The sequence below is a fragment of the Lutra lutra genome, chromosome 13 (genome assembly GCF_902655055.1).
Source record: "Lutra lutra chromosome 13, mLutLut1.2, whole genome shotgun sequence".
In the NCBI taxonomy this organism is placed as follows: Eukaryota; Metazoa; Chordata; class Mammalia; order Carnivora; family Mustelidae; genus Lutra; species Lutra lutra.
The window spans coordinates 64,343,002-64,370,290 of NC_062290.1; the positions used below are offsets into that span (position 1 = coordinate 64,343,002).

Genomic DNA, 27,289 nt, shown 5'->3' on the forward strand with positions numbered 1-27,289 from the left:
ATGTTGAATGTTTTATAAAGCTTCCTTTGGGGGCAGATGTATTCTTATGCTCTTAAAATGTGAAAGTCACCAAACTATCATAGATGTAGCACACTTAATCTACCTTACAACATTCCCACCGGCGGTCTGTCAGCCTCTAGTGACACGGCTCCAATATGGAGAACCCATTACTTCCGTCTTAACCTAACTCCTGTCAGAATGTCTTCCTTACACTGAGCCCAGATTTATTAAAGTGAAATTCCCGCTCTGTGCCATCTTCCACATGGCAGCACCTAAGATATTTGAAGTCTCTCACACTCTTCTGAATTTTGTCTGGGCCAAACTAACATTTAGCCACGTAGATCAGGGTCCTCCAACACAAACGCGTGTAAGAATTGCAAGGGTGTTTGTTTAAATACAGATTCCCAGGCTATACAGACAGAAATCTGTTTCAGATCTTCTAAGTCCTATTGACTCCACCTCTAAAGTATATCCTTAATCTTTCTGCTTCTCTCCAGCTCCACTCCTGCCAGCACAGTTCAAGCCATCAGCATTCTTTTTTTTTTTTAAGATTTTATTTATTTATTTGTCAGAGAGAGAGAGAGCACAGGCAGAGACAGAGAGAGAAGCAGGCTCCCTGCTGAGCAAGGAGCCCGATGTGGGACTCGATCCCAGGACGCTGGGATCATGACCTGAGCCGAAGGTAGCTGCTTAACCAACTGAGCCACCCAGGCGTCCCCCATCAGCATTCTTTAGTGAGTCTGCTGCAATAGTGTTCACTGGTCTCCCTGCTTACATTCTCACCTACTACAGTACATTCTCTTGAAAGCAGCTAGAGTGATCTGATTAAGGCACCGGTCCGGGGCGTGTGGGTGGCTCAGTGGGTTAAAGCCTCTGCCTTCGGCTCAGGTCATGATCCCAGAGTCCTGGGATCAAGCCCCGAGTCGGGCTCTCTGCTCAGCAGGGAGCCTGCTTCCTCCTCTCTCTCTGCCTGCCTCTCTGCCTACTTGTGATCTCTGTCTGTCAAATAAATAAGTAAAATCTTAAAAAAAAAAAAAAAAAAAAAGGCACCGGTCCAATAATATCACTCACCTGTGTGAAGTCCTTCAGGGCCTTCATCCCTGGGACCTGTGCGGCCCCTTAGGATCTGGCCTTCTCGACCTTTCTGCCTTACTTAATTGTGTGGCAGCTTCCTTGCCTTCCCTGAGCATATAAAGTCATTCCTGCTCTTGGACTAACTCCTCTCTTTGCTCGAACTACTTCCTCTCAAGATCTCTACATTGCTGTCTCTCTAGGACCCAGGTCTCAGCTTCAGTGTCAGCTCCTTACCAAGGCTTTTCGTCCCCACCCGTTCAAGTGGTCTCCCAGACACTCTGAACATCAAGATACCTTGTATTACTCCAATCATACCATCCACCATCATCTAATACTTTCTTGTTTATCTGTTCAGTTTTTATTTTGCCTCTCCTGCTAGAACATAACCTTATCTATTTTGTTGTCTGCTGGATTCCCACCATTACATTCATACCCAGCCCATAGAAGGTTCTCAACAGATGCCCAGGAATCTGCACTTTTGTAGGCATCCTGGGTTTACTCCATGGATCACAGTTTATGAAAGAAACATTGTTCTAGGCATTATAGGGCCAGGAGACTTAGAAGGAACTGGCCCAGTCCTCTAGACAGTCATGCTGGCAGACTCAGAATTTAAGGAGTGATGTATTTAAATAGAATTTAAAGCGTAACCCAGAGAGGACTGGCCTAAGTCAAGCACTAGAGGGGAGTAACACAGGCACAGGTCAGCAGAACCTGAAACCCCAAAGAATCAAAATTACTCTTTCAAACCCCACAGGAAGGCACCAGAGAGGAGACCGTGTTCCTCCTCAGGTTTTTTCTCCCGTGTTCAGACATATTGTTGTTTCTTAAATTGGGCCCGGAGGAAATGAGTGATTTGCATTTGGAGCCACATTGTATGAAAAATGCACTCAAGGCAGTGGGCTGTGCATATCCTCGGTACCACACGGGTGCACAGGCCACTGGCAGGAATAGCTCGGCTCAGCCACTGAAGGACCCAGGGATTGACGCTTCCCGTTGCACCAACCCCCTGAGCATATGTTTATCGAGCGGGTTGGTGGGCAGAACTGCTTGTATCATTCAAATCATCTCTCTTTGTCAATTTTGGTTCCCTCACCCTCTTAGAGGAAGGAAAAGACGAACTGGTAACCGAGGAAGGGAAAGCATCCGGACCCTTAGGATGGAAAGGAAAAAACAGTGAGATGAGAAAGGTAGAAGGACCGGGAAAGTGTGAGTAGTGCCTACGACTAGAAAGGAAGACTGAAATCTATAGGAGTGAACAGGAGGAAATCCTGAAGATTCAGCTGCATTTAGCCACAATGATGAGGACATCAGAAGAGGAGAAGATGCGCGGGTAGAGTAAGGAAAAGGCGAAGCTGTTACCCAAGCATCGGTGGCTCTCTCTCGCTCTCTTTTCAGCCTTACATGCCGCTGCCCTTTCTGGCCACGTCAGCACCGTGAAGTTACTGCTGGAAAATAACGCTCAGGTAGATGCCACCGACGTCATGAAGCATACCCCGCTCTTCCGAGCCTGTGAGATGGGACACAAAGATGTGATTCAGACGCTTATTAAAGGTTCGTTAGTAAGGGTGCTCCTACTACGTCACTCTCAAAAGGTAGGAATTGTTGCAGGCGCTGTTTGAAACGAGGCTTACAGAGCAGAGGGCCACCTGGGTGGGAGCCTGGGGTCACTCTGAGCTCCACCTGTTGAGTGGTTTGGGAAAAGCCACTTCACCTGCCTGATCCTATTTCACTTCGTATAAAGAAAAAATGACTCCTGCCTGACCAACTTACAGACTTACTGTAAAAATCTGAAGGAGATAATATACACGGAGGTATTTTGCTAAGAGTAAAGCATTTTAAGGGACTGTTGTTACATTTTTTTTCCAGACTTCTGTTCTTTTTGATCGATGTTCTCTCTTTTGGACATTGTCATTATATTTTTGCTTTTTCAGGTGGAGCAAGGGTAGATTTAGTTGATCAGGACGGACATTCTCTTCTACACTGGGCAGCACTGGGAGGAAATGCTGATGTTTGCCAGATATTGATAGAAAATAAGATCAATCCAAATGTGCAAGATTACGCAGGACGAACCCCTTTGCAGTGTGCGGCGTACGGCGGCTACATCAACTGCATGGCTGTGCTCATGGAAAATAATGCAGACCCCAACATTCAAGACAAAGAGGTAGACAGTCTAGAACTTTCTATGTTGCTTGCTCCCAGATGTTCAGAATATTGCTTTGTCATTAACTAAAATGAAGTAAAACCTTTTCCCAAATAGATAACTTACAAATTTATCTGTTAATTAAAAATGAGTTTTGGGGCACCTGGGTGGCTCTGTGGGTTGAGACTCTGCCTTCGGCTCAGGTCATGATCCAGGGTCCTGGGGATGGAGCCCCGCATTGCACTGGGCTCTCTGCTCATCAGGGAGCCTGCTCCCCCTCCCCCTCTGCCTGCCTCTCTGCCTACTTGTGATCTCTCTTTCTCTGTCAAATAAATAAAATCTTTTTAAAAAATGAGTTTTAATTTTTCCCTGTTTTCCTTCTAGTTCTTGTCTATATCCATATATACCTTAACAAAGTCATAATAGAGAATGGGAATAATTTTATAATTTTCATAAAATATATATACACGGCATGTGTGTATGGATGTGTATACATATATATGATATTTCACAGACCACATTTTGTTCACTTAAAATCATCACCAGTATTTTCTCATTTGGTGCATCATCTTCTGCATAATCATAGATGCTACATATTCCCAAGTTCTAGGACCTTTGTTTAATAACTCATTCAGTTCTTACAGCAACTCTGTAAAGGAGTTGCTATTATTATTCCCATTTACAGGTGACAAGATTGAAGCTCATGGAGCTCACCCAATTACCCTAAGGTAGACAATAGTGGCAGGGCTGTTGTGGGGTGTCACGGTCCAAACTATGCCTGTAACCCCAATTTTAGAATTAAGTAATTTCCTATTGCTGGGTACTTTTCATTGTTTATAGATTATGTTTCATTAGTCATTGTTGTGCATTTAACTTTTCTTTATTATTTCCCTAGAATAATTTCCCCAAGTGAGATTATTTATTATTGGTATATGAATGTGACTGGGCTCTGATATATACTATTGAACTGATTCTTTTAAAAGATTTTATTTATTTATTTGAGAAAGAGAGCATGCACGTGAGCAGGGGTAGGAGCAGAGGGAGATGGAAAGAGAGAGAATCCCAAGCAGACAGACTCCTCATGGAGCACGGAGCCTGACTCGGGACTCCATCTCATGACCCTGGGATCATGACCTGAGCTAAAATCAGGAGTCGGTTGCTCAACCAGCTGAGCCACCCAGGCACCCCTGTTGAATGGATTTTTTTTTTTAAGATTTTATTTATTTATTTGACAGAGAGCGAGAGATCACAAGTAAGCAAAGAGGCAGGCAGAGAGAGAGGGGAAAGCGGGCTCCCTGCTGAGCAGAGAACCCAATGCAGGGCTCAATCCCAGGACCCTGGGATCATGAACTGAGCCAAAGGCAGGGGCTTAACCCACTGAGCCACCCAGGAGTCCCTGTTGAATGGATTTTTAAACCATGTGGCTTAATCTCCCCTCCCCAGCTATGCAGTATTGTATTAACGTCTCTCAGTTTAGCCAGTATTGGTATTTTTTGCTACTTTAATTATATTAAGTCTTCAAAAATGCTAGCATATCATGTTTTCTAAGCCAGAAAATATATTTTCTATTAATTCATTCAATAAATACTTCTCAAGATTTTTCCTATATGTGGGACACCTGGGTGACTCAGTCGGTTATGCATCTGCCTTCAGCTCAGGTCATGATCCCAGGGTCCTAGGATTGAGTCCCATACCAGGCTCCCTGCTCAGCAAGAAGTCTGCTTCTCTCTCTGCCTGCTGTTCCCTCTGCTTGTGCTCACTCTCTCCCTGTCTCTCTCAATCTAATAAATAAAATCATTAAAAAAGGATTCTTCCTATATGTAAAAGTAACATAATGAAAAATATATGAAATAATGGTCCTTGTACCCAGGTTATTAGAAATGAATCTTTTGTAATCTGTAGTACATTTTACATTGTTTTTACAAGTTACTGGTTTCTTACAGAAGTAGTATATACTAAGCTACATTCCAATTCTGTTAGTTTTCATGTTTTGGATAATCTGTATAAACAGCATATCATTTGTGAATAGTATGCCTTCATTGAACTAACTAATAACTCCAGCACAGTGTCAGATAGAATAGGTGATAGTTGGCATCCTTAATTATCCTGGTTTTTCGGGGCGCCTGGGTGGCTCAGTGGGTTAAAGCCGCTGCCTTCGGCTCAGGTCATGATCCCAGGGTCCTGGGATCGAGCCCCGCATCGGGCTCTCTGCTCAGCAGGGAGCCTGCTTCCCTTCCTCTCTCTCTCTGCCTGCCTCTCTGCCTACTTGTGATCTCTGTCTGTCAAATAAATAAATAAAATCTTAAAAAAAAATTATTCTGGTTTTTCAAGGGGAAAGTTTGAAATATTTCACCGTTGAATATGATATTTGCTATAGGTTCCCTTATATTGCTAGTTGCTAAGAATTGGGTTTTTTTATTCACAGCTGTTTAATTTTTGTCAGACACTATTTCTGCATCTTCCAACATGATTTTTCACCTCTTTGCCATTAATATGGTGAGTTAAAAAGAGTCAGGAAATAGTTCCTCTTATTCTCTTACAGAATTTCCGTAATATTGGTATCACTTCTTTCTTAAATATTTGTAAGAATTCCCTGGTGAAGCCATCTGGCCTAGTGGTATTCTTTGTATCAAAGGTATTAATAACTAATTCAGTGTCATTTGTAATTATAAGACCATTCAGATTTCTAATTATTTTCTTTTCAGCTTTGGTAAGTTGCATTTTCTGAGAAATTTATCCATTTTATTAACATATCATATATATATATGCGTGAAGTTGGTCCTATAATCTCTTACCTTCTTTATGAATATAAGACCTATAGTGATTTCCTCTTATTCATTTCATATATTGGTAATGTGTGTTGTCCCTTTTCTTTTTAAAAAAAAATTTTCATCTTATTCATCTTTTCAAAGGACTAACTTCTTTGTTGATTTTCTATATTTTATGTTGTTTACTATTTCATTGGTGTTTCCTCTTTATTATTTCCTGCCATCTACTTTCCTCAGGTTTAATTTACTATTTTTTTAAAAGATTCTTTTGCTAGAAGTTTAAATCATTGATTTTTTTCAATATTCATTTCCAGTATATGTCTTTAATCATGCTTCTTATTCTAAGCACTGCTTTAACTTTATCCTAAAAGTTTAGATAAGTTGTACCATCACTATTATTCAGCTCAAATATTTTCTAGTTCCTATTCCGATTTGTTACTTAACCCATAGGTTATTGAGAAGCGTATTGCTTAATTTCCCGACGGTTAGGCATTTCCTCGTTATCTTTTGGCAAATGATTATATTGGTTTCCTCTTGCTGTTATAATAAATTACCACAAACTTAGTGGCTTAGAACAACACAAGTTTTTTATCTTACTCTTCTGGATGTTGAAAATTCCAAAATGGGTCTCACTGGGCTAAAAATCAAAGTGTTGGCAAGACTATGTTCCTTTTGGAAGCTCTAGGGAAGAAGCTCTTTCTTTTGTTTTTCCAGCTTCTCGATGCTGCCGTCTTTCCTTGGCTTGTGGTCTCACTCCCCCATCATCAAACCTAGCAGTGACTGACCGAGTCTCTCTCATACTGCGTCACCCCTCCTTCTCTTACAAGGACCCTTATGATTACATTGGGCCTATGCGGATAATCCAGGATAATCTCCCCATTAGCAAAATTAATTCCATCTGTAATCTTAAATTTCCCCTTTCCAATAACACAACACAGTTACAGATTCTAGAGATTAGGATGTAGACCTTTGCAAAGGCATTTATTCTGTCTAGCACACTGATTTGTAACTTAAACTTTACTGTGGTCAAAAAACAGTCAGAATAACAGAATTATTTTATTTTCTTTCAGAATTATTTTAATCCTTCAAAGTCCTTTAGGACTCTCTTTGTGGCCCAGTATATGATTGATTTTGGTAAATGCTCTATGTGCACTTGAAAAGAATACTAATTGTGTCATAGTTGGATGCAACATTTTATATGTATCATTTAGGTCAAAGTTTTTTACTGTATTGTTCAGGTCTTCTGTATCTTTACTGTCCTTTCATTTATTTGTTCTATGAACTATTATAAAAGATGGGTTAAAAATCTCTCACTGATTATGGATTTGACCATATCCCCTTCTAATTTTGTCATTTTTTGTTCTGTATGTTTAAAAGCTGTGTTAGTGAATGCATACAGATTTAGGGTTGTGGTATCTTCCTCTCTGATTCCTTTAAAACTATGAAATAGCCCTCTTGTATCTCTAACAATGCTTCATGCCTTCTTTATCTTTCATGATATTGAATTGTTTTAAGAATACAGGTCATTTATTTTTGTAGAATCTCACTCCATTTGAGTTTGCCTTATGATTCCTCATAATTAGATTTATGTTTAACATTTTTGGTTGGAATGTTATACGAGTGATATTGAATCCTTCTCAGGGTATCACCTCTGGAAACACATGGTCCCTCTTAACATGATATTAGTTTTGATCACTTAGTTAAGATACCATCCATTTTCTCCACTGTATATTTAATATTTTCCCCTTTTGTAATTAAGCAGTTTGGGAGAATTATTTGTATTTTTGAGTTAGCATCAATAACTATGTGTGCAAAAATACCTATTCCAGATATACCTGATTTTTCTTTGTGCTTATAGGGAAGAACAGCTTTGCACTGGTCCTGTAACAACGGATACCTTGATGCCATTAAATTACTACTAGACTTTGCTGCTTTCCCTAATCAGATGGAAAACAATGAAGAAAGGTAAGCTGTTGACAAAAAGAATGTGTTTCAACTCACATTCCTTTCTGCTCTATTAAAAAACTTCAAGTTGAGATACTAGTTCAGAAGTACTAGGTATACTCATAAGGAAATGTTACACGAAGAAATCCTAAACCAGAAGGAAAGAATGAAAGTCCATGTAGTGTTGATTTAGAATCATGGGATTTTATAGTTATTCAGAATTTCAGATTTACCTCTGGCAAGCTCACAAACTACAGAGGAGGAAATGTGTTCTTGTGGCTTGTGGCTCCATCAGGGGAGTCCTGATGGACCAGGCCTAAGAATGGGCATAGGTTCAAGACATTTCTCTGGATGAACAGGATCTTATCAGGTAGTGGACAGAGATGCCACCATGTGGCATGAAGAGACAAGGAGAAGGTGGGGTGACTGACTAACACAGGATTCACAGAGCTAGGCTGGAGTTATGCCCAAGGGCCCAAGCCCCTTAAAAAGGACTGGACACAGTGCAAAGTCTAAGCAGGAAAGGTTCTTGGCAGGCTTGGGTCTAAGAAGATTCTGATCATCTGTAGGTGACAACCAAATTTGTGATGAGACTTCCACACCTGAGCTCCACTCAGTCAGGTCTGTGCCTTGGTTGTCATCGTTTGGGGCTGCTATAACTGCAGCGGCTCTCCCTCTGACACCGTGCCCCTCCCCCAGAGCCACCACCACTTCTTGCTGGAGATGGCAGACCTTGTGGAGAGGGAGGAGCTTTCTTTAGGCCACCTGCCTCCAGAAACCCGCTCCTCCTTTCTGGGCTGAACCCCTTTATCTCTCCCACCTCTTTCGGAACCTCTCCCCATTAGTGATGGCCTCCAGTTATTTTCTGAGGTTTGTCTTCTCTGCCTGTAAAGCCCTCCTTCTCTGGGAGGGTCCGCACTGCCCCATTTCCTCTTGCTCACAAGTCTTGTTTTCACAGTCTGGCGTCCATCCTCACACTGATGCTGACACCATGCTGAATGGTCACTGACAGACTCACTGATAAATCCTACGCCGGTCCCTCTGTCCACTCTCACCGACCTGTCTGTGTCACCTGGTTCTGTTGACCCCCCTTCTTTACCGTACTGGGACTGTATCTTCTCTAAGCTTCCTCAGCAGTATATTTTCCTGATTCTCTGCCAGTCATGTCTGCTCCTTCTCCATTTATTTTAGCTCCTGTTCCATTTTTTATTTTTTATTTTTTTAAATATAAACTCTTCAGGGACTGGGTCTTTTCTCTCAAGCCCATCTCCTTGGGCTCTCTGACCTACCACCAAGGCTTCGGGAGTCACCTGGGGGCCAGTGAGTTCTAAATCTGTCCTTCAGGCTCAGTGTCTCTCCTCAGTCCCCACTGCCATCTCTTCATGACCATCACTGTCATCTAATGTTGCCCTCTGGCGCATTCCTGGGACTGTCACAATGCTTCCTCCCTGTTTTCCTCCCTTGGAACTTGCCCCTATTCAGTTCATCTGCTTCCAAAGTAGCCTCCCTAAATCACATTTATAATGTAATTATTAGTCATGTCCTTCCTCCATTCAAATGCAGTCTCGCCTGAGAGGATTGTTCTGATCCCAGAGGCATGTGTTCCAACCAGTGTTCTCCCCTACACTGTGAATTCGTATAGCACTTGGCACATTTCGCTTTATATTATAATTTTATGTAAACTGTCTTCCATATTAGCGGAGAACTCCTGAAGACCATTGTCATCTCTGTGTTGCTCACAGTACTTTTCAGGAAGTAGATAGTCAGTAAAGAACTGTTGCATTGTTAGGCTCCCAGTACTGTCCCCTGCCAAATACCTGCATTAGAAACTTCTGGAATTTTTTGAGAACATACAGAATTAAATAAATCAGACTAGTATATCTAACTTTGAGAAGGGTTATATAAAGAACTCTCTCTATTATCGTCAAATGACAACTGTAAAGCCAAAAAGACTCGAAGATTAAGAGGTTTGGACATTCAAGGAAGCTGGAACGCCAAGCAGAATCCTCAGGGCTGAGGTTTTGACATTAAACTAGATACATGAAAGTGCAGATTTCTCTCTTTGAAACACTAAAAAAAAACAGAAAAGGGAAAGATTTAAGAATCCTATGAATTAGTGGTTATTTATTTCTATTATAAAGGATTTATTCTCTAACAGTATTTACTGCCTGGCTCCTGTTTTCTTAGGAAACAATAAAAACGTTTATTTTTGTAATTCAAGTCCCGTTTCTATGGTAAAACGTGAATTTTAGGCCTAGGAAAGAATATGAGTTACGGTGCTTACTGCCTCCTGGAGTAAACGTATGTTAATTACAGACCGAAAGACCACAGGAAAAATCCTCCTAACTGGACTTGCCAATCTACAGATGAAGCTGGACAGTGGCAATATCCCAGCTTCCTCTAACGTTTCATCAGCAATGCACCTTGATGTACAAATGTCAGAACCTGACACTGCCTTTTATGTTTATTGACATTCCAGTTTAGGCATTCCCCTCATCTCATCAGACCAGTGCTGCATGGCAAGTCCAATTGTATCTTGTATCTGGTCTTTATCTACATTGTTTCTTGACTGGTTACCATCAGTGTAGTGCTAATTTTTACTTCTCATGAATTGACACCAACCACTGAATGTGCACCGTATAGACATAATTTTTGCCAACTACTGCTGGCTTGCAGTCAATAACTATCTGACAGCCACCCTCCCAACATCGATGGGAATATTCACAGCACTTGAATGTTTCTAAATTGAATCTGGAGTGAAGAAAGATTCAGTAGTAATAGTTACAGCACGGTCAGTGCCTAAACACTAAGGCATAAACTCCAGTCTTAAAATCTTTCAAGATATTTGGACTGTGTTTCCCTACATCAAAAATTGACAGAGAATCCTAATTTGAATAAACCAATTATAAAAAACACTTTTTTGAGAAAATCGGGGAAATTTATATTTGGAATAGGTACTAGATTTTGCTGAGGAATTCCTGTTAATTTTGTTAATACCATAATGACATGGTGCTTATGTCCGTATTACTTATTGATGAATACTGAAATGCACAGACATTAAATGATAGAGGAATTTTAGAATTTGCTTTAAAGCAGTTGAGCAAAAATAATAAAGAAGGGGCTAGAGGGAGCAAATGTGGCAGAAATGTTGCTAATTGTTAAATTTCGGTAATAGGCATATAAATGATGATGCTATTCTCTCTGCTTTTGTTATGCTTGAAGTTTCTCATAACAAAAATACAGTTTTTCCATAATAAAGGTATTTAAAACATTTGAAATTCAATTTTCCGTCCATAAACCCTGAGAGATATAGTAAAAGCAGAGGTCAGGCCTTACTTTCATAAACCAGATTTTGATAATCCTGCTTGTATATTGTGTGATAGATGCCCCGTATTAGTAATTATAGAAAAGATGACCAAGCTTACTACATACATATGTTATTTGCACGTTGGTTTGAGAAGCACTTTAATTCTGTTAGAGATTTATACTCAAAAACTGATAGACATCTGTGGAAGGATGACTGAACAGGGAGTCGTATGGTCTTAGTTTGGGTCTGGGTTCTGCAGGGAACTAGTTACATAACCTTCTGCAAGTTGCTTAATCGTTCTGGGTCTGTTGACTCATTTATAAAAGGAAGGTGATAGACTAAATGACCTCTCAAATTCCATTTAGCTCTACTATCATGGAGTTCTGTGACTCTGATAATTTTTTCCATTGGGGAGAGTACAGTCATGAAAGGCATTTTAAAATACACAGTGATTACATTTCATCACCGTATCACTATAGTGTATACCTGAAACTAATTTAGCATTCTATGTTTATGACACTGGACTTAAAATTTTAAAATAGTAACAAACTTTTCCAACTAGATTATATAGTGAAAATTTTTTAAGTTCTTCTGAATTTACAAGATGCCATCTACTTACGGAATAATGTTTCTTTGGGGAACCTGGGTGGTTCAGTCATTACGCGTCTTCCTTCAGCTCTGGTCATGATCCCAGGGTCCTGGAAATGAGCCCTGAGCCCCCCACCTGGCTCCCTGCTCAGCGGGAGGCCTGCTTCTCCCTCTCCCACTCCCTCTGCCTGTGTTCCTTCTCTTGCTGTGTCTCTCTCTGTCAAATAAATAAATAAAATCTTTTAAATAAATAAATAAATAATGTTTTAAAGTTTATGCAGGCACCTCTGCTTTCTGGCCTTCTGATCCCTGGACAGGAGAGGCAAATCAAGATGTCCTAAAATGAGAGTTTCTTAATTGTAGTATTTGGGACTTCTTTCTGAATTTGGTTTCCTTCTAGAAGTGACCAAATCACCCTTTTGCTTATATTGAGAAATCTCCTCCTTTTATGTCTGACCGACTGTCTGGTGACTTCTGAAAAGAGAAAATTTCTATAATCACTGGACGATTTTCTGTGTCTAACCATGCATCCATATAATCATCAGTGTTTCCACCTCATAAATCAGCTGATGATGTCTTCCTAGCACTTCTGACTGCACTGGACTAGTCACACCCACCCAGACAGGACTCATCCCTGGCAGCCATCTGGCAGTCGTAACTACTAGTTTGGGTCCTATGGAAATGATATTGATGACGTGCGACCACAGTGTCACCAACCCCGCTGCAAGGGTGTCCTAGCATAAGAACAACAGCAACTGACATTTATTAATGGCCTCTTTTATGCCAGGCACAGTATTATCCTCTTTGTACTTATTATTTCCTTTCCTTCTTGTACCAAGTCTGCAATGAGGAAAGGTAAGCGGGTTAAGAAGTGGCAGCGTTACCATTGCTGGAAGGTAGAACTGGGTTGTTTGTTTGTTTGTTTGTTTGTTTTTAACTTCAATTTTTGTATTTTTTGCACTGTTGGAATTCTTTAAATATGTGTCGTGATTGCAAAGTAACCATTTTAAAAAGTAATACCTGCCCAGATAATAATATTGGTTAATTCTAAGGGTGAGAATACAGATGACCATTATGTTCTGTGTATTTATCTGATTATTTTGTATTTCTGAAAATAGAGAAGATATATTGTAAGAAAGGAATTTGCCTAAAATTATGCATCTAGAAAGTAACCAGTTGAGATTAAAATATACAACCATCTGACAATACAACTCATCTTTTCTAAATAATATATTTGTAAAAAAAAAAGGTATGCACACTGTATAAAATGTAAAAGGCATGAAAACTAAGTGTCCCTCCCCCTGGCCTCAGAGACAACCAGCATCCTTCCCAGGGACATCACTGCCACAAATTTCTTGGTAAACTTCTAGAGATATCTTTTACATAGATAAGAATACAGAGATATGTTCTTTTTCATACAAATGGAGCATGCCATAATACTGCTCTGGGTTTTTTAAAGATTTATTTATTTTAGAGAGGGAGAGACCTGAGAGGAGGGGCAGAGGGAAAGAGAGTCTTTGTTTGTTTACTAACATAATGCATTACTTGTTTCAGGGGTACAGGTCTGTGATTCATCAGTCCTACATAATTCACAGCACTCACTACAGCACATACCCTTCCCAATGTCCCTCACCCAGCCACCCCATCATTCCCAACCCCCTACACTCCAGCAACCCTCAGTTTGTTTCCTGAGATTAAGAGTCTCTTATGGGTTTGTCTCCTCTGGTTTCATCTTGTTTCATTTTTTCCTCCCTTCCCCTATGATCCTCTGCCTTATTTCTCAAATTCCACATATCATTGAGATCATATGATAACTGTCTTTCTATGATTGACTTATTTCGCTTAGCATAATGCCTTCTGGTTCCATCCATGTTTTTGCAAATGGCAAGGTTTCAGTTTTTGTTGGCTGCATAATATCCTGTTGTGTATGTATACCACATCTTCTTTTTTTTTTTTTTAAGATTTTATTTATTTATTTGACAGAGAGAGATCACAAGTACGCAGAGAGGCAGGCAGAGAGAGAGAGGGAAGCAGACTCCCTGCTGAGCAGAGAGCCCGATGCGGGGCTCGATCCCAGGACCCTGAGATCATGACCTGAGCCGAAGGCAGCGGCTTAACCCACTGAGCCACCCAGGCGCCCCTACCACATCTTCTTTATCCATTCATCTGTTGATGGACATCTAGGCTCTTTCCATAGTTTGGCTGCTGTGGACATTGCTGCTATAAACATTCAGGTGCACATGCCCCTTCAGATCACTACATTTGTATCTTTGGGGTAAATACCCAGTAGTTCAATGGTGGGTTGTAAGGTAGCTCTATTTTCATGTTTTTGAGGAACCTCCCTACTGTTTTCCAGAGTGGCTGTACTAGCTTGCATTCCCACCAACAGTGTAGGAGGGTTCCCCTTTCTCCACATCCTCGCAAGCATCTGTCATTTCCTGACTTGTTAATTTTAGCCATTCTGACTGGTGTGAGGTGGGATCTCACTGTGGTTTTGATTTGTATTTCCCTGATGCTGAGTGATGTGGAGCACTTTTTCATGTGTCTGTTGACCATCTGGATGTCTTCTTTGCAGAAATGTCTGTTCATGTCTTCTGCCCATTTCTTGATCGGATTATTTTTTCCTTGGGTCTTGAGTTTGGTAAATTCTTTACAGATTTTGAATACTAACCCTTTATCTGATATGTCATTAGCAAATATATTTTCCCATTTTGTCAGTTGTCTTTGGTTTTGTTGACCATTTCCTTTGCTGTGCAAAAGCTTTTTATCTTGATGAAGTCCCAATAGTTCATTTTGGCCCTTGCTTCCCTTGCCTTTGGCGATTTTCTTAGGAAGAAGTTGCTGCAGCTGAGGTGGAAGAGGTTGCTGCCTGTGTTCTCCTCTAGGATTTTGATGGTTTCCTGTCTCACATTTAGGTCTTCGACCCATTTTGAATTTGTCTTTGTGTGTGGTGTAAGAAAGTGGTCCAGTTTCATTCATCTACATGTGACTGTCCAATTTTCCCAACACTCTTGTTGAAGAGACTTTTTTCCATTGGACATTCTTTCCTGCTTTGTCGAAGATTAGTTGACCATAGCGTTGAGGGTCCATTTCTGGGTTCTCTATTCTGTTCCACTGATCTATGTGTCTGTTTTTGTGCCAGTACCATACTGTCTTGATGATGACAGCTTTGTAATAGAGCTTGAAGCCTGGAATTGTGATGTCACCAATTTTGGTTTTCTTTTTCAAAATTCCTCTGGCTATTCTCAGTCATTTCTGGTTCCATACAAATTTTAGGATTATTTGTTCCATTTCTGTGAAGAAAGGTGATGGCATTTTGATAGGGATTACATTAAATGTGTAGATTGTTCTGGGTAGCATAGCCATCTTAACAATATGTTTTCTTGGAACACCTGGGTGGCTCAGTCGGTTAAGTGTCTGCTTTCAGCTCAGGTCATGATCCCGATCAAGCCCTGCACTGGGCTCCTTGCTCAGTGGGGAGCCTGCTTCTCCCTCTGCCTGTTGCTCCCTTTCCCTGTGCTCTCTCTCTCTCTCTGACAAATAAATAAAATCTTTTTAAAAATTCAATATTTTTTCTCCCAATCCATGAGCATGGAACATTTTTCCATTTCTTTGTGTCTTCCTCAATTTCTTTCATGACTATTCTATAGTTTTCTGAGTACAGATTCTTGGTCTCTTTGGTTAGGTTTATTCCTAGGTATCTTATAGTTTTGGGTGCAATTGTAAATGGGATTGACTCCTTAATTGACTCCTTAATTTCTCTTTCTTCTGTCTTGTTTTTGATGTATAAAAATGCAACTGATTTCTGTGCATTGATTTTATATCCTGACACTTTACTGAATTTCTGTATGAGTTCCAGCAGTTTTAGGGTGGAGTCTTTGGGTTTTTCCGGGAGAAAGAGTCTTAAGGAGACTCTGTGCTGAACGTGTAGCCTGATGCCAGGCTTTACCTCATGACCTGGCGATCCTGACCTGAGCTGAAATTAAGAGTCATTTAACCGATAAGCCACCTAAGTGCCCCAGTACTGCTCCATTATTATTTCTTCTTCCTCCTCCTCCCCCTCCTCCTCCCCTCCCTCCTACCCACCCCCCTCCTCTTCTTCTTCTTCTTTTTCTTCCATTTTCTTCATGTAACAAGATATCCCAGACGTTGTTCCTTATTTATTCATATGCCACAGCACAGCTGTGACCGCATCACACAAATGGCCTGTACTTTATGTAAGAGGTGCTCTGTTGGTAGATACTGAGGTCATCTCCATTCTTTCACTGTTTCAGACTGTGCTTCTGTCATTATCCTTGTACAGAAAGCATCTCATACACGAGAGCAGGTCTATGGGATGTATGCCTGCAAGGGACATGTCGAAGGGCAGGTGCATGAATAATGTTGACAGATCTTGCTAAATTGTTCTCTCTACAGATTAAAGTAGCAAATAGAGAGCCTGTCTCTCTGCATCCTTGCCAGCACATTGTGTTATTAAACTTTCTGATCTTCATTTATCTGATCATTAATGTACTCTCTTTGTTCGTCCTAATGTGTATTTTTTAAAAATGGGTGAGGTTGAACATATTTCTGTATATTTAGGAGCCATTAGTATTTCCTATTCTGGGAACTATCTTTTATCTTTGTTCTTGATGATTTTTTTGCCCTGGAAAATTTTGCCATTTTTATATAGTTGGATTTATGATTTTCTCTTATGTTTTGAGTTTTGTATCATTTTTATTAGAAAAGACCTTCCCATCCCAATTTTTTAAAAATCTTCCATGGTTTCTTCTAGTACTTTCATGGTTTCTTTTTCTATATTTAGATCTTTGGTTCATTCAGGATTCATTTTGGTATAAAATGTGATATAAGAATCATTTTTTTTTCCACATGGCTATGCAATTGGCCCAACACTATTTAATAATCCATGCCTTCTTATTTAAAGGGCCAACCTCATCATAGACTAAATCTTTCCATTCAGAGATGTATTTTTTTACTTTGTAAGCATTAACTATCAGTGGTCCTGGGCTTAAACTTACGAATCTCACAGGATATTATCCATAGTACTTTTTCAGATCAGAGTGGGGTATTATTTGGCACGTGGGGGAGAAGAAAAGTGATCCTGTGTTCCCACAGCCCCCAGTTTGTGAGCCAGCAAGCAAGACTCAGGAACCATCCTGGTCAGCAGCACAGAACACCTGACCCCAGCTCCGCCCTCATTTTGTTCCCTCAGAGAAAAAAGGAACAGCCCTGGAGCACAGAACTTAGCCTTGCCTGAGGAGCAGCCCTCATCCCAGAGTGAAATTTCTTTCTGCTGCACAATATGGTCAGTTAACTGTACCTCTGACTCCATTCCAACACTTAAAAATGCCTTCCTGCTTCAGGTACACTCCCCTGGACTATGCTTTGCTGGGCGAGCGCCACGAAGTGATCCAGTTCATGTTGGAGCACGGCGCCCTGTCCATTGCAGCCATTCAGGACATCGCCGCCTTCAAAATCCAGGCGGTCTACAAAGGGTACAAAGTCAGAAAAGCTTTCCGAGACCGGAAAAATCTCCTCATGAAGCATGAACAGTTGAGAAAAGATGCTGCTGCCAAGTAAGTCTGAGCTGTGGGACTTGTGTTCTTTTTTTTTTTTTTAAGATTTTATTTATTTGACAGAGTTGGGGAGAGAGAGAGAGAGAGAGACAGAGCGCACAAGCAGGGGGAACAGCAGAGGGAGAGGGAGAAGCAGACTCACTGCTGAGCAGGGAGCCTGATGTGGGGCTCCATCCCAGGACCTGGGGATCATGACCTGAGCTGAAGGCAGACGCTTAATGACTGAGTCACCCAGGTGCCCCAAGGACTGTGTTCTTACACCCCTGGGAATCAGGGGAGAAAGGGTCGGGTTGGGGAGCAGCCAGGAGAGGGAGTCCAGAGAGGATCAAAATAATGCTGATCTCTGTACCATGTCACTGCCCCACTTCTGCCCACCGGGCCTGCACAGCACAGGGGCTACAGTGAAGGACAAAAGCCTAATCTCTACTCAGTGGCTGTTCCTCCAGGTCAGCCCCTGATGTTCCAACATAGGGACACACCTGGGCCACAGCCACCCTGACAAGGAGTCGAGGGTGGGAGGTTACCTACAGGAAGCTGCTCCCCCTCCTACCTTTCCTGCCTTTCCACAGGAAACTGACACCAGTATCTAGCCTACCTCACTAGAATTGTCTGGTTCTGATTTGATTAAAGCAACCAACTTGTGTAAATACCTTGCCCTCCCCCCCCCGCCCCCGCGCAAACAAATCTTTACTAACTAATGTAACTTATTCAAGAAATATTGACTGAATTCTTGGTACATACAAAACTCTTGGCTGGAGCCTTTGGAGAAAATAGTGACGAAAAGCAAAATGCTTGCTTCAAGGACCTCACACTTTTTGGGTAATGTTACAGAATGTGTAAAATAGTCATTTGTGCCTATTATATATACATTGTGATTATTTTACCATAAATGATGGATTTTTAAACTGTGCCTTGGTTTTCCTTCTTGGCTACCTTTTTTGGGTACTTCACTTATTTATTTATTTACTGACTTACTATTCACTTACTTACTTTTTTTTTAAATGAGTCGTAGCTTCTTCTTTTTTTTTTAAGATTTTATTTATTTATTTGACAGACAGTGATCACAGTAGGCAGAGAGGCAGTCAGGGAGAGAGGGGGGAAGCGGGCTTCCCACCGAGCAGAGAGCCCGATGTGGGGCTTGATCCCAGGACCCTGCGATCATGACCTCAGAAGACAGAGGCTCTAACCCACTGAGCCACCCAGGTACCCCACTTACTTACTTACTTTTATTTGCATTTATCCTCTGCAGAATTAATTTCCGGGCCATAAGTTTTTGTTTCTTCAGTTTCTTCTGGGATATCTTTTCCTCCTGGGCAAACTCCTGTTCTGGTTTAGGAACAATCTGCTCCTTTTCAGTGGGGATCATCTCGGTGCGTCAGGGAGAGCGCATGTGTGGGTTAATCCGACCTCGAGCCCTGTAAGTTCCACACTGAGTCTTGGGAACTTTCTTGACCAGGTTATACTCCATGACCAGAGAATCTGCATCTAAACCCTTCAGGTCAGCATGACTCCCCGTATTTTTAAGCATGGGCGGGAAAAATTCAGCACTCTCTTTGGGCCACCGACCCTGTGTGCATCCCCACTGTTTGTCCTGGCCGCATGGACCAACTCCACCCTTGTCATGATGGAATGGCACGCATTGCTTCTGCGAAGTGACATCATTCCTGTACCTGGTAGCATTCCAGATATGCGCACCCTAGATGGCCTGGGCAGTTTCATGTGTGTTCTTAAAGTGAACATGAAGATTTGAACCTCTTGATTTGCATGATTTTGTACAGTTTTCTGGGTTGAGCAAATAAACCATTTTCAGAGATCACCTCGGGGTGCTCAGGGGAAGCGGAAGAGCGATGGCTCCTGGGAGAACGCATGAGAACCCCCGTTGGGTACTTTAAACAGCAGGAGAATGTTGCATCGGTAGGTGTAGATGCCAAAACCTCTGATGAGAAAGACAACTGGAAGATTCTTAACGGGTCACTTCCTGGCTGTACCTTAAATGTTTCCCAATCTTGAATCCTTCCAATCTTGCCCACAAGGGGGAAGCATAAGTGTAATAAATAATCATCTAAAATAATAATAAAAAGCAGGATAAATCTTTTTAGTGAAAAGTTAAATACCACTGTGAACGGGGATGCTGACCATAATGGCAGCTTTGGGTAGGTAGGACCGACAGGAAGAGCCCAGTTTCTGTGAGTGAAGCCACCACAGTTAGCGGCACCCTCGGGAGTCTGACCTTGCACTGTTGTCTTTGTGAGGCTCTCTTCTCTTCACTTCGGCCAGAGGATCCAGTTTAACGTAAGGTCTGTCTACATGCCTCTTTTTCCGGCCTTACAAAAGTTCCCCACACGAGAGTGACTGCTCTAAGTGGGTAATGCATGTGGCACATTATCCTGAGTTACAAGTTAAAGATTCCCCACAAGGGCAGGAGCGTGGTTTCTCCTTCTAGCTGATGTTTTCATAAACTCCAGTTTTAATGTGCAAGAGTCTGTTTTCAGATTTGAAGTCATACCTACCTAAATATGAGGTGGGACTCTACAAAGTCAATATGACTGACTTTGTATGTCCCCCGCCCCCAGGAGCCTATTTGTCCAAATACATTCCACTTTGTTCTCGTAGAGAAGGGGGCCTGGAGTCCCCAGACTCCCTTTCCAGCAGAATAGAGGGTCTGTGGTGAAACACAGCATTCCTCTCCCTGCGTCTCAGTTTTTTCATCTATGAGACACAACAGGTTAGAGCAGCTGACTTGAAGGCAGTCTCCAGGTCTGTGGAAACCCTTGGATCTTCACTGTTAATGATCTCAGCCTCTCCTTCCTCTCCTTTGCCCCCGTGGTGCTCCCTGGAGGCCACATGCCCAGCACCGAGAGTTTGGACAGGCTCTGCTGGGTCAGTGTAGAGCCGAGAACCAGGAATCCATTTGTCAGAAGATTTCCTATACAGTGGACGGGCTTTCACATCAGCACATGCTTAAAGAGAGTCTTAAGATTTTTTTTCTTTTCCTAACTAGGCCTTCTGTGACTCCCAGCCGTGTGGGCTTGAAAGGGCAAGGGGGTTCAGGCATCATCTTATCCAGTCTCACAATAGTTGTTATCCTGGTTAGCGTCCCTGTCATGGAAGGTGTGTCCTCCTTGTCCTAGTGCTTCGTTTCTGAAGCTCATTTTTAAAAACCCTTTTATGTGGGAGCTGTGCTTACTGTGATATGTCTGAAATTGCCCAAACTGGAAATTTATAATCTCCTTTCCTTTTTCTCAGTCACAGTCCTTTCTTTATTAGGTGTCATTATTGGAAGTAAACAAATTTCTCACAGTCTAACCATCACCTCCTACAGTTTTTGTGGCATTGAGCTCCAAGGGAAATATTTAAATGGAAAAGAAACTGATTTCATTTGTTTTAATTTTATTTCTCAAAAGTTATTTCTTAAGATCTGAGCCAGTGTTTAATTTTGCCTCTGGTTTTTGCTTTAAGGAACAAAAATCAGAATGTTAACTTCAGTCCTTGCCACTGCCGCCTCCCTGGCTAAGGCGACCCAGGCATGTCCTGTCACCTGGCGTACCTCTCCCGGCATGGCTCGTTAGGAGGGCACGGATCACCTTCCTTAAAGCAACGATGTGAAGGGAGCTTATTAAAGTTAAAATTACTTCTCATTTACTGATAGAGAAATTGAGAGAGAGAGTGAAGTTTTAGTCCTATTTTCCAAGGCCTGTGGTTTTAGAAAATACCATTTAAGAAATAGCTATAATCCACTTAAAAGCACTTTATAACTCACACTGCACCACCTGTGTTGTTGCCAAAATGAACATTTCTGTCACCGACCTGCCACAGCACACGGCTGAAGGCAGACAAGATGAGACTGTGTCTGTGTTGCTCACTCTTCTCCCCGGAAGCTGCCTGTGCGCTGGGTTTCTATTTCACTCTCGGATCTCAGCTCTCTTCTGCCTCTTCCTTCTCACATCGTCTCTATCACACCACCTCCTCACTGCGGTCGGCTCTACACACTCACTCCCTAGACTTCTCCTCATGCTCAGCTCTTTTCCACTGGGAAGGTGTCTACTCTTGAAGCCTGAGTGACTTCATGTCAGTAGACCGTCCCTCACTCGGTCTCACATCCTGACCTCCTGGAACTCTGATTCCACGTCCTCAGTCGCCTGCCAGGCATTTCCCCTTCACTGTCGTTTTGTGACTTGCCAACACTTTCCATTTGTGTGTCCTGTTGTCACTGTCACTTCAGACTCACCCTGAAACCTGCAACTCTCCACCACAGCCCGTCTCTCTTCTGCCTCCTTATTTCCCTGCGGCGGCTGCTATCATTGATTCTGTGAATTCCTCTTGAAATGTGCTCTTGCCTCCATCTTCGGTCCCGCTGCCATGTGCCAGCCATCACTCTTGAATCCCATCCACGGTGCTACAGGAGACCCTTCACCTGTCTGCCTCCACTTTTATCTCTGAGGCCCATTTCTCTACACAACTACCTCCCTCCCCTCACACGGGAGGGTTTAGCCATCCTGAACTTGCCTCATTACTTCCTCATGTTTTTCACTTTCTGGAACTTTCCATGGTCTCTGGGAGCCCTGAGCTGCTTCCTGGCTACAGTAGGAGATTGCACGGGTCTCCCAAAGGAACATAATCAAGTCCAGTTTGGGTCACCAAGTTCAAACTTTTGGAATGCCACAGTCCCTTCTAAGGAGGTTGTTCTCAGAAAGTCGAGTGACAAAGAATTCAAGCAGCACATTCCAGTCATGGACAGTTCTATCTGGCAGAAGTTATTTTCTGTCTTTTCTGTCTTTTCCCTTGAAGCAAAAGAGAAAAGTCTAAACATTTTTCCATAAACCAACTTTCAGATCGTTAGAGTAGGTACCCAACTCCTACCCCAAGTCTCCTTTTCTCTTCATAATAGATCCAGTTCCATTTCCTGGAACACCTTCAGTCTGTCACTGAGTTTCTGCAGGGTTGACCCAGAGGCCTGGCTTCTGTTCATACTGCAGTCAGACGGATGGGGAATCACTCCCATGATTCTACTCCATACCATCCCACCTCTCTGAGCCTCAGTTTCCCATTAGTACAATGAAAAGACTTCTTAATCCGGGATGGTCTTTGGGGCCCCATGAATACCCCAAAACTAAATGCAGTGGTTTGTATATTGAGCATAGGTATATTTTGGGCAGTGAAAATCTATACATTTTTTTATCACAATTTCAAAAAAGGTCCATGAGTCACAAAGAGATTTTTAAAAACCATTTGACAAAATGATATCTGAGCTTCCCCCTCTCTCCCGCCCAACTCTAACATTCTGTAAGTCAAAGGTTCAAAGACATGTGACATTTTCTTATTCCCTCGAGAGAAAGTCAGAGCCCAGATATTCTTCAGCCTGTTATTCGGCGACAATGATGAGACAGTGTCGCACAGCCCCTACACACGGCGGAGTACCGACTAAAAAGGTTAGCACGGAAGCTTTTCTGTCCTCTGAGGTAATCAGTCTCTTCTCGCTGGAAATGTTCCAGCCGAAATGGAATTATCATCTCTCCAGGATAGTATACAAGGAATTCTTTTTTTAATTATATAAAGAACTAGTCTTTGAGATCTCTTCTGAGTCAATGATTCTGTGAGAGCTAGGTTGCATGTCCTTGCTCTTGCCTCTGCCTAAAACAATCTCTCGCTTCTCTCCTGCTCATTTTGACATTCCTTCTAGGTGTTTTTTTTTCCCTTCCACACAGTGACTGCCTCTCACATCCCTATCTCTGTGTTAGCCCCTATCACATCTAGAACCCATCACATGCAGAACCATCTATGGGAGTGAATGGGTCTGACTCCCCTCGAGATCCACAGTTCCTTGGGAACAGGGATTATATTCTGTATCTCTGTTTCTCCAGTGTCTTAAAATACCTATTTAATAAGCATTTAATCATAAATATTCGATCACTGTTCCTACAGTGAGTCTGAAACCTTGCATGAGTCATTTCTCACTCTAGGCCTTACTCTCCCCCTCAGCCAAGTGCGAGGCTTGGACCACATACCCTCTTAAGTCCCCTTTGAGTCTGTGAAACTCCATGAATGTACCACTTTAATTTGTTTGCCATACTCGGGCAGGAGATACATTTATGTTCCATTTACCCTCACAACAAACACTGGTGCTTCTAGATTTGTGCATTTGGCTTCCTAGCTCCCTCCATATTTATCATGAGCAAATTACCACTTGACAGGTTTATGATAGTTCTGTATTCTGATTTTTAAAAGAAGCATAAGAGCAAAGGGGTTCGCCACTGCACTTGCTTGAACACGAGACCCGTTATGTGGCTTCCATAGAGAGTTGTGTCTGCCCTGTTTTGAGGAGAAGAACATTCTGTCAGACTCTGCAGAAACATGCAGGCTCTTTCCCATTCCAGTTCAGGATATAAGTTTCCATGGCCGTGAATGCAGGACCTGCAGCAGGTCGGAGAGGTCTGCTTAAAATGGCTCTCACAGGGCGCCTGGGTGGCCCAGTCAGCTAAGCATCTGCCTTCAGCTCAGGTCGTGATCTCAGGATCCTGGGATCGAGCCCCATGACGGGCTCCCTGCTCAACGGAGAGTCTGCTCCTGCCTCTCCCCAGCTTGTGCTCTCCCTCTCTCTCTCATTCTCACTCTCAAATAATAATAAATCTTAAAAATAATAATGATGAAATGGCTCTCACAGAAAAGGGAGTTGTGTGGCTTCAACAATGAGCATTTCTGAAAATTATCATTAGGCCCAGCCCTCTAGCTCTTAGACTGCATGGCGCTCGTGCCAAACACGAATTTCTTCACTTCTCACCAGATCCTGTCACAGGGAAGCTTTCTCTTAACAGCTTTACATAAAAGTAATAGTGATCAATGATATTTATACAGTGCTTTACAGCTTACAAAGTTCTTACGGGTTACTGCATTCAATCCACCTAATCATTCCGTAAGGAAAGACAGGGCAGCCATCCTTCATCTCATTTCACAGGTGGGGTTTCGCAGAGGTTAACGTTCCTGAATCCACAGCCAGTAAAGGAGAAAGACGGCACCAAAATCTCAGCCCTCCCCTAAGCCGGGGTTCCTACCAGCCGCACTTACGCTGGAGGCTGTCTCCAGCTGCTGGTGCCATCTTGGTAGACCAGCAAAAAACAGCCCTACTTCTTTTTTTATTATTATTATTTTTATTTTTACTTCTACCAGAACCAGGTCCCTAGTCAGTTTTTCTCTTACCCCAGTGCTCCTTCAGTTGTTCCCCTCTTGTTTCCAGGAATTGTTGAAAGAGTGGTACCAAGCCACCATCATCTGTTCTGCAACATAGTTTAATAAAAAATCTTCCTGTTACTCTGAAAGTTAACTAACATGGCAGAGCACATCAAGTTCCTCCTACATTTTTGAGAAAAGTAAGAAAACTAGTCAGTTCCAAGCCTACACTGAGACTATAAACAAGAATGTAATGAGGGCAAAGCCGAGTTAAATTGGTACAACAGGACCTGCTTAGGTAGACGTCCCTTTTCTGTGAGAGCCACTTTAGTCCCAGCTTTCAAACCTCTCTGAGGTCCTGCCTTCACAGCAGTGGCGACTTGAGTACCCCCCAGTGCAGCAGGGAGGAGCTTGCTTCTATCTACAGTCTCTGACAGAATTAATTAATTCTTGCTCACCTGGGCCACTACAACTCTCTGTGGAAGCCACATCAGAGAGTAGAGAACAGCATCACCTTCCGGGACTCCTATTGTCCAGGCCCTGAGATGGGTCTGTGCCACATTGTGCACATTGTACAAGCAAACACACCCCAGTGCTGAGATGCTGAAGCCACTGGATGTCCAAGTCACTTAAATTATGGCCCTTCATCTGACTTACTGCACATCAAGCGATCTTTAAAAAAAAAAAAGATTTTATGTATTTATTTTTGTAAGAGAGAGAGAGAGTGCGCGCAAGCATGAGTGGTGGGGAGGGGCAAAGGGAAAAGCAGACTCCACTGAGCAGGGAGCTGACAGGGTACTCAATCCCAGGACCCTGGGATCATGACCCGAGCTGAAGGCAGATGCCCAACCGAGCCACCCAAGTGTGCCCCAGCAATCTTTTGATCGCTGAATTTCTTATGGGCCCATTTCTGCAGTCGTTCTCTAGGCTGCTCATTTGTAGAAATCCCCGTCCTAGGGACTCAGGTCTGTTTTTGCTGGGGGGTTGGGGCGGGGGTGGGACTCCAGGCCACGATGCTGCCTCCTGGTGGCCCTTCAGAGATCTGCAGGAGCACTGTGGCCCTTACATCTTTTCTCCCCAGGGTGACACACCGGTTCCTTCAGCCCACAGTTTGGAGACTTTCTTTGCTCTGTGATGCACAGAACCTGAAATGGACATTGTCAACGACCTCATCTTCAACTGACTTTCTCACTTTTCTATACTGTGAGCCTCTGCGGAGCTGCAAATATTGCTCCAGAAAAGACGACAGTACAAACCAGACTAATGGGCAGCCCATCAAAAACTGTTGTCTAGTCAGTTCCCCCTTAAGATAATAGAAAAAAAGAGAAGACAAGGTAGAACTACTTTATGCATTAAGATTCCACCATTTAGTAATTTTCCTGCTAAAATGTTATCTGCTGTGCGTCGACAGGATTTTTTTTTCTCTTTAATTTTTCATATAAACTAGAATAGCATTGGTTCTTTCTCTGGTATTTGTTTCCAAATTTGACAAAAATAGGTCAAGTTTATAACTTAACCCCCATGAAGATTACTAGATCTTCAGATATTCATAATAAATTAGCTGGAGATAAAACACTTAAATTTCACAATAATTACTGAGTCTGAGAGTTTAGAACTAAAAGCTACATCTGAACTTAGTTTGAAATGCTGCTAACAGCTATTCTGATGTGTGGCTGGCAGTTTCTTCATATGACCCACTTCATTCTTTGAGAAGTGGTGGTCGGGGAGGAGCAGAGGGAGAGAGTAGTCACTCTGCCTCAGTTTCCTTATCTACCAAATAAAAGTGAATAAATTGAGATTCCTTTGAACTCAGACCAGGAGCCGTGGAGCTGGACCTTATTCCCCAGGGATGTGTACACGAAAGATCATGTTCTTGACTGTAGCGCACGCGTGTGTGTGTGTGTGTGTGTGTGTGTGTGTTGTGTATATCGCTGCTGTTGCTTTTGTTTTAAGGCAGCAACATGTAAATAGGTTGTAGGTTATGCATAGTCCCGGTTCTAATCCTACCCACTTTTCCGCAATGATCACTACTTTTATATCAAGAGCCACAGCTCTGGGGAACTGCATGGTTGTGGGCCACAGGCCACCTGAAGATTTTTTAAATGCATCAATTTGTTTAAACATTAATTTATTTCTATTAACAGGGTCTAATGATATATTCTGATTATTATGGTCTTCCTTCCAAATCTGCTTTACTTAGTTCTACCAACATGAAAAAAACACTTTCCTACAAACATCCCGTTCCAAACAAGTCTTCAGAAGACAGAGCGCCCTGGGTCTCTGGCCATCCTGATCACTCTAGAAGGCTGGATGGTCTGGGGGTCCTGTGGCTGCCCCCGCTATTGGCCCAGAAAGGTCCGCCATGACGGGGTTTGCCCAGAACCTGAGTGGAAACAGCTTCTTGGAATTGAAAAGGAAAACTGTTTGGTTTCCCTAAGAAAGAGAAATGACCAAAAGTCTAATTTATCACCTCTGAGCCCTTCTTAACGGCAGCGAGATCCACATAGATGCCAAGGCAGACAGCCACACGTGCGGGTCTGTCTGCGGGACCAATATTCTCCTAGAGTGGCTCCCTTCATCAGTGCGTGTAAAAAGAGCAGCCGTGCCCCTCCTGCCGGGAGCACGGCTGCTCCATCAATTAGCGGCACTTCAGCCGCCCAGATGCTTCCAGCTTCTCCCGAACAGCAGCCTTCTCCCAGACAGCTCACGCTGAAATGGCGCCTGCTAG

General features: G+C 42.5%; 1 protein-coding gene and 1 pseudogene across 4 annotated transcripts in view; one reads left to right on the forward strand and one right to left on the reverse strand.

Moving 5' to 3' along the window:
- INVS (inversin) overlaps positions 1 to 27,289 on the forward strand; it is a 174,632-nt gene that overhangs the window by 104,235 nt on the left and 43,108 nt on the right. For all 4 annotated transcript variants that reach the window (XM_047699044.1, XM_047699046.1, XM_047699045.1 and 1 more), the window contains exons 9-12: positions 2,470 to 2,625; positions 3,006 to 3,235; positions 7,841 to 7,947; positions 17,185 to 17,397. In XM_047699044.1, the coding sequence (XP_047555000.1) occupies positions 2,470 to 2,625; positions 3,006 to 3,235; positions 7,841 to 7,947; positions 17,185 to 17,397 (706 nt within the window). The remainder of the gene's footprint in view (positions 1 to 2,469; positions 2,626 to 3,005; positions 3,236 to 7,840; positions 7,948 to 17,184; positions 17,398 to 27,289) is intronic.
- LOC125083703 (60S ribosomal protein L17-like) lies at positions 18,614 to 19,201 on the reverse strand (annotated as a pseudogene).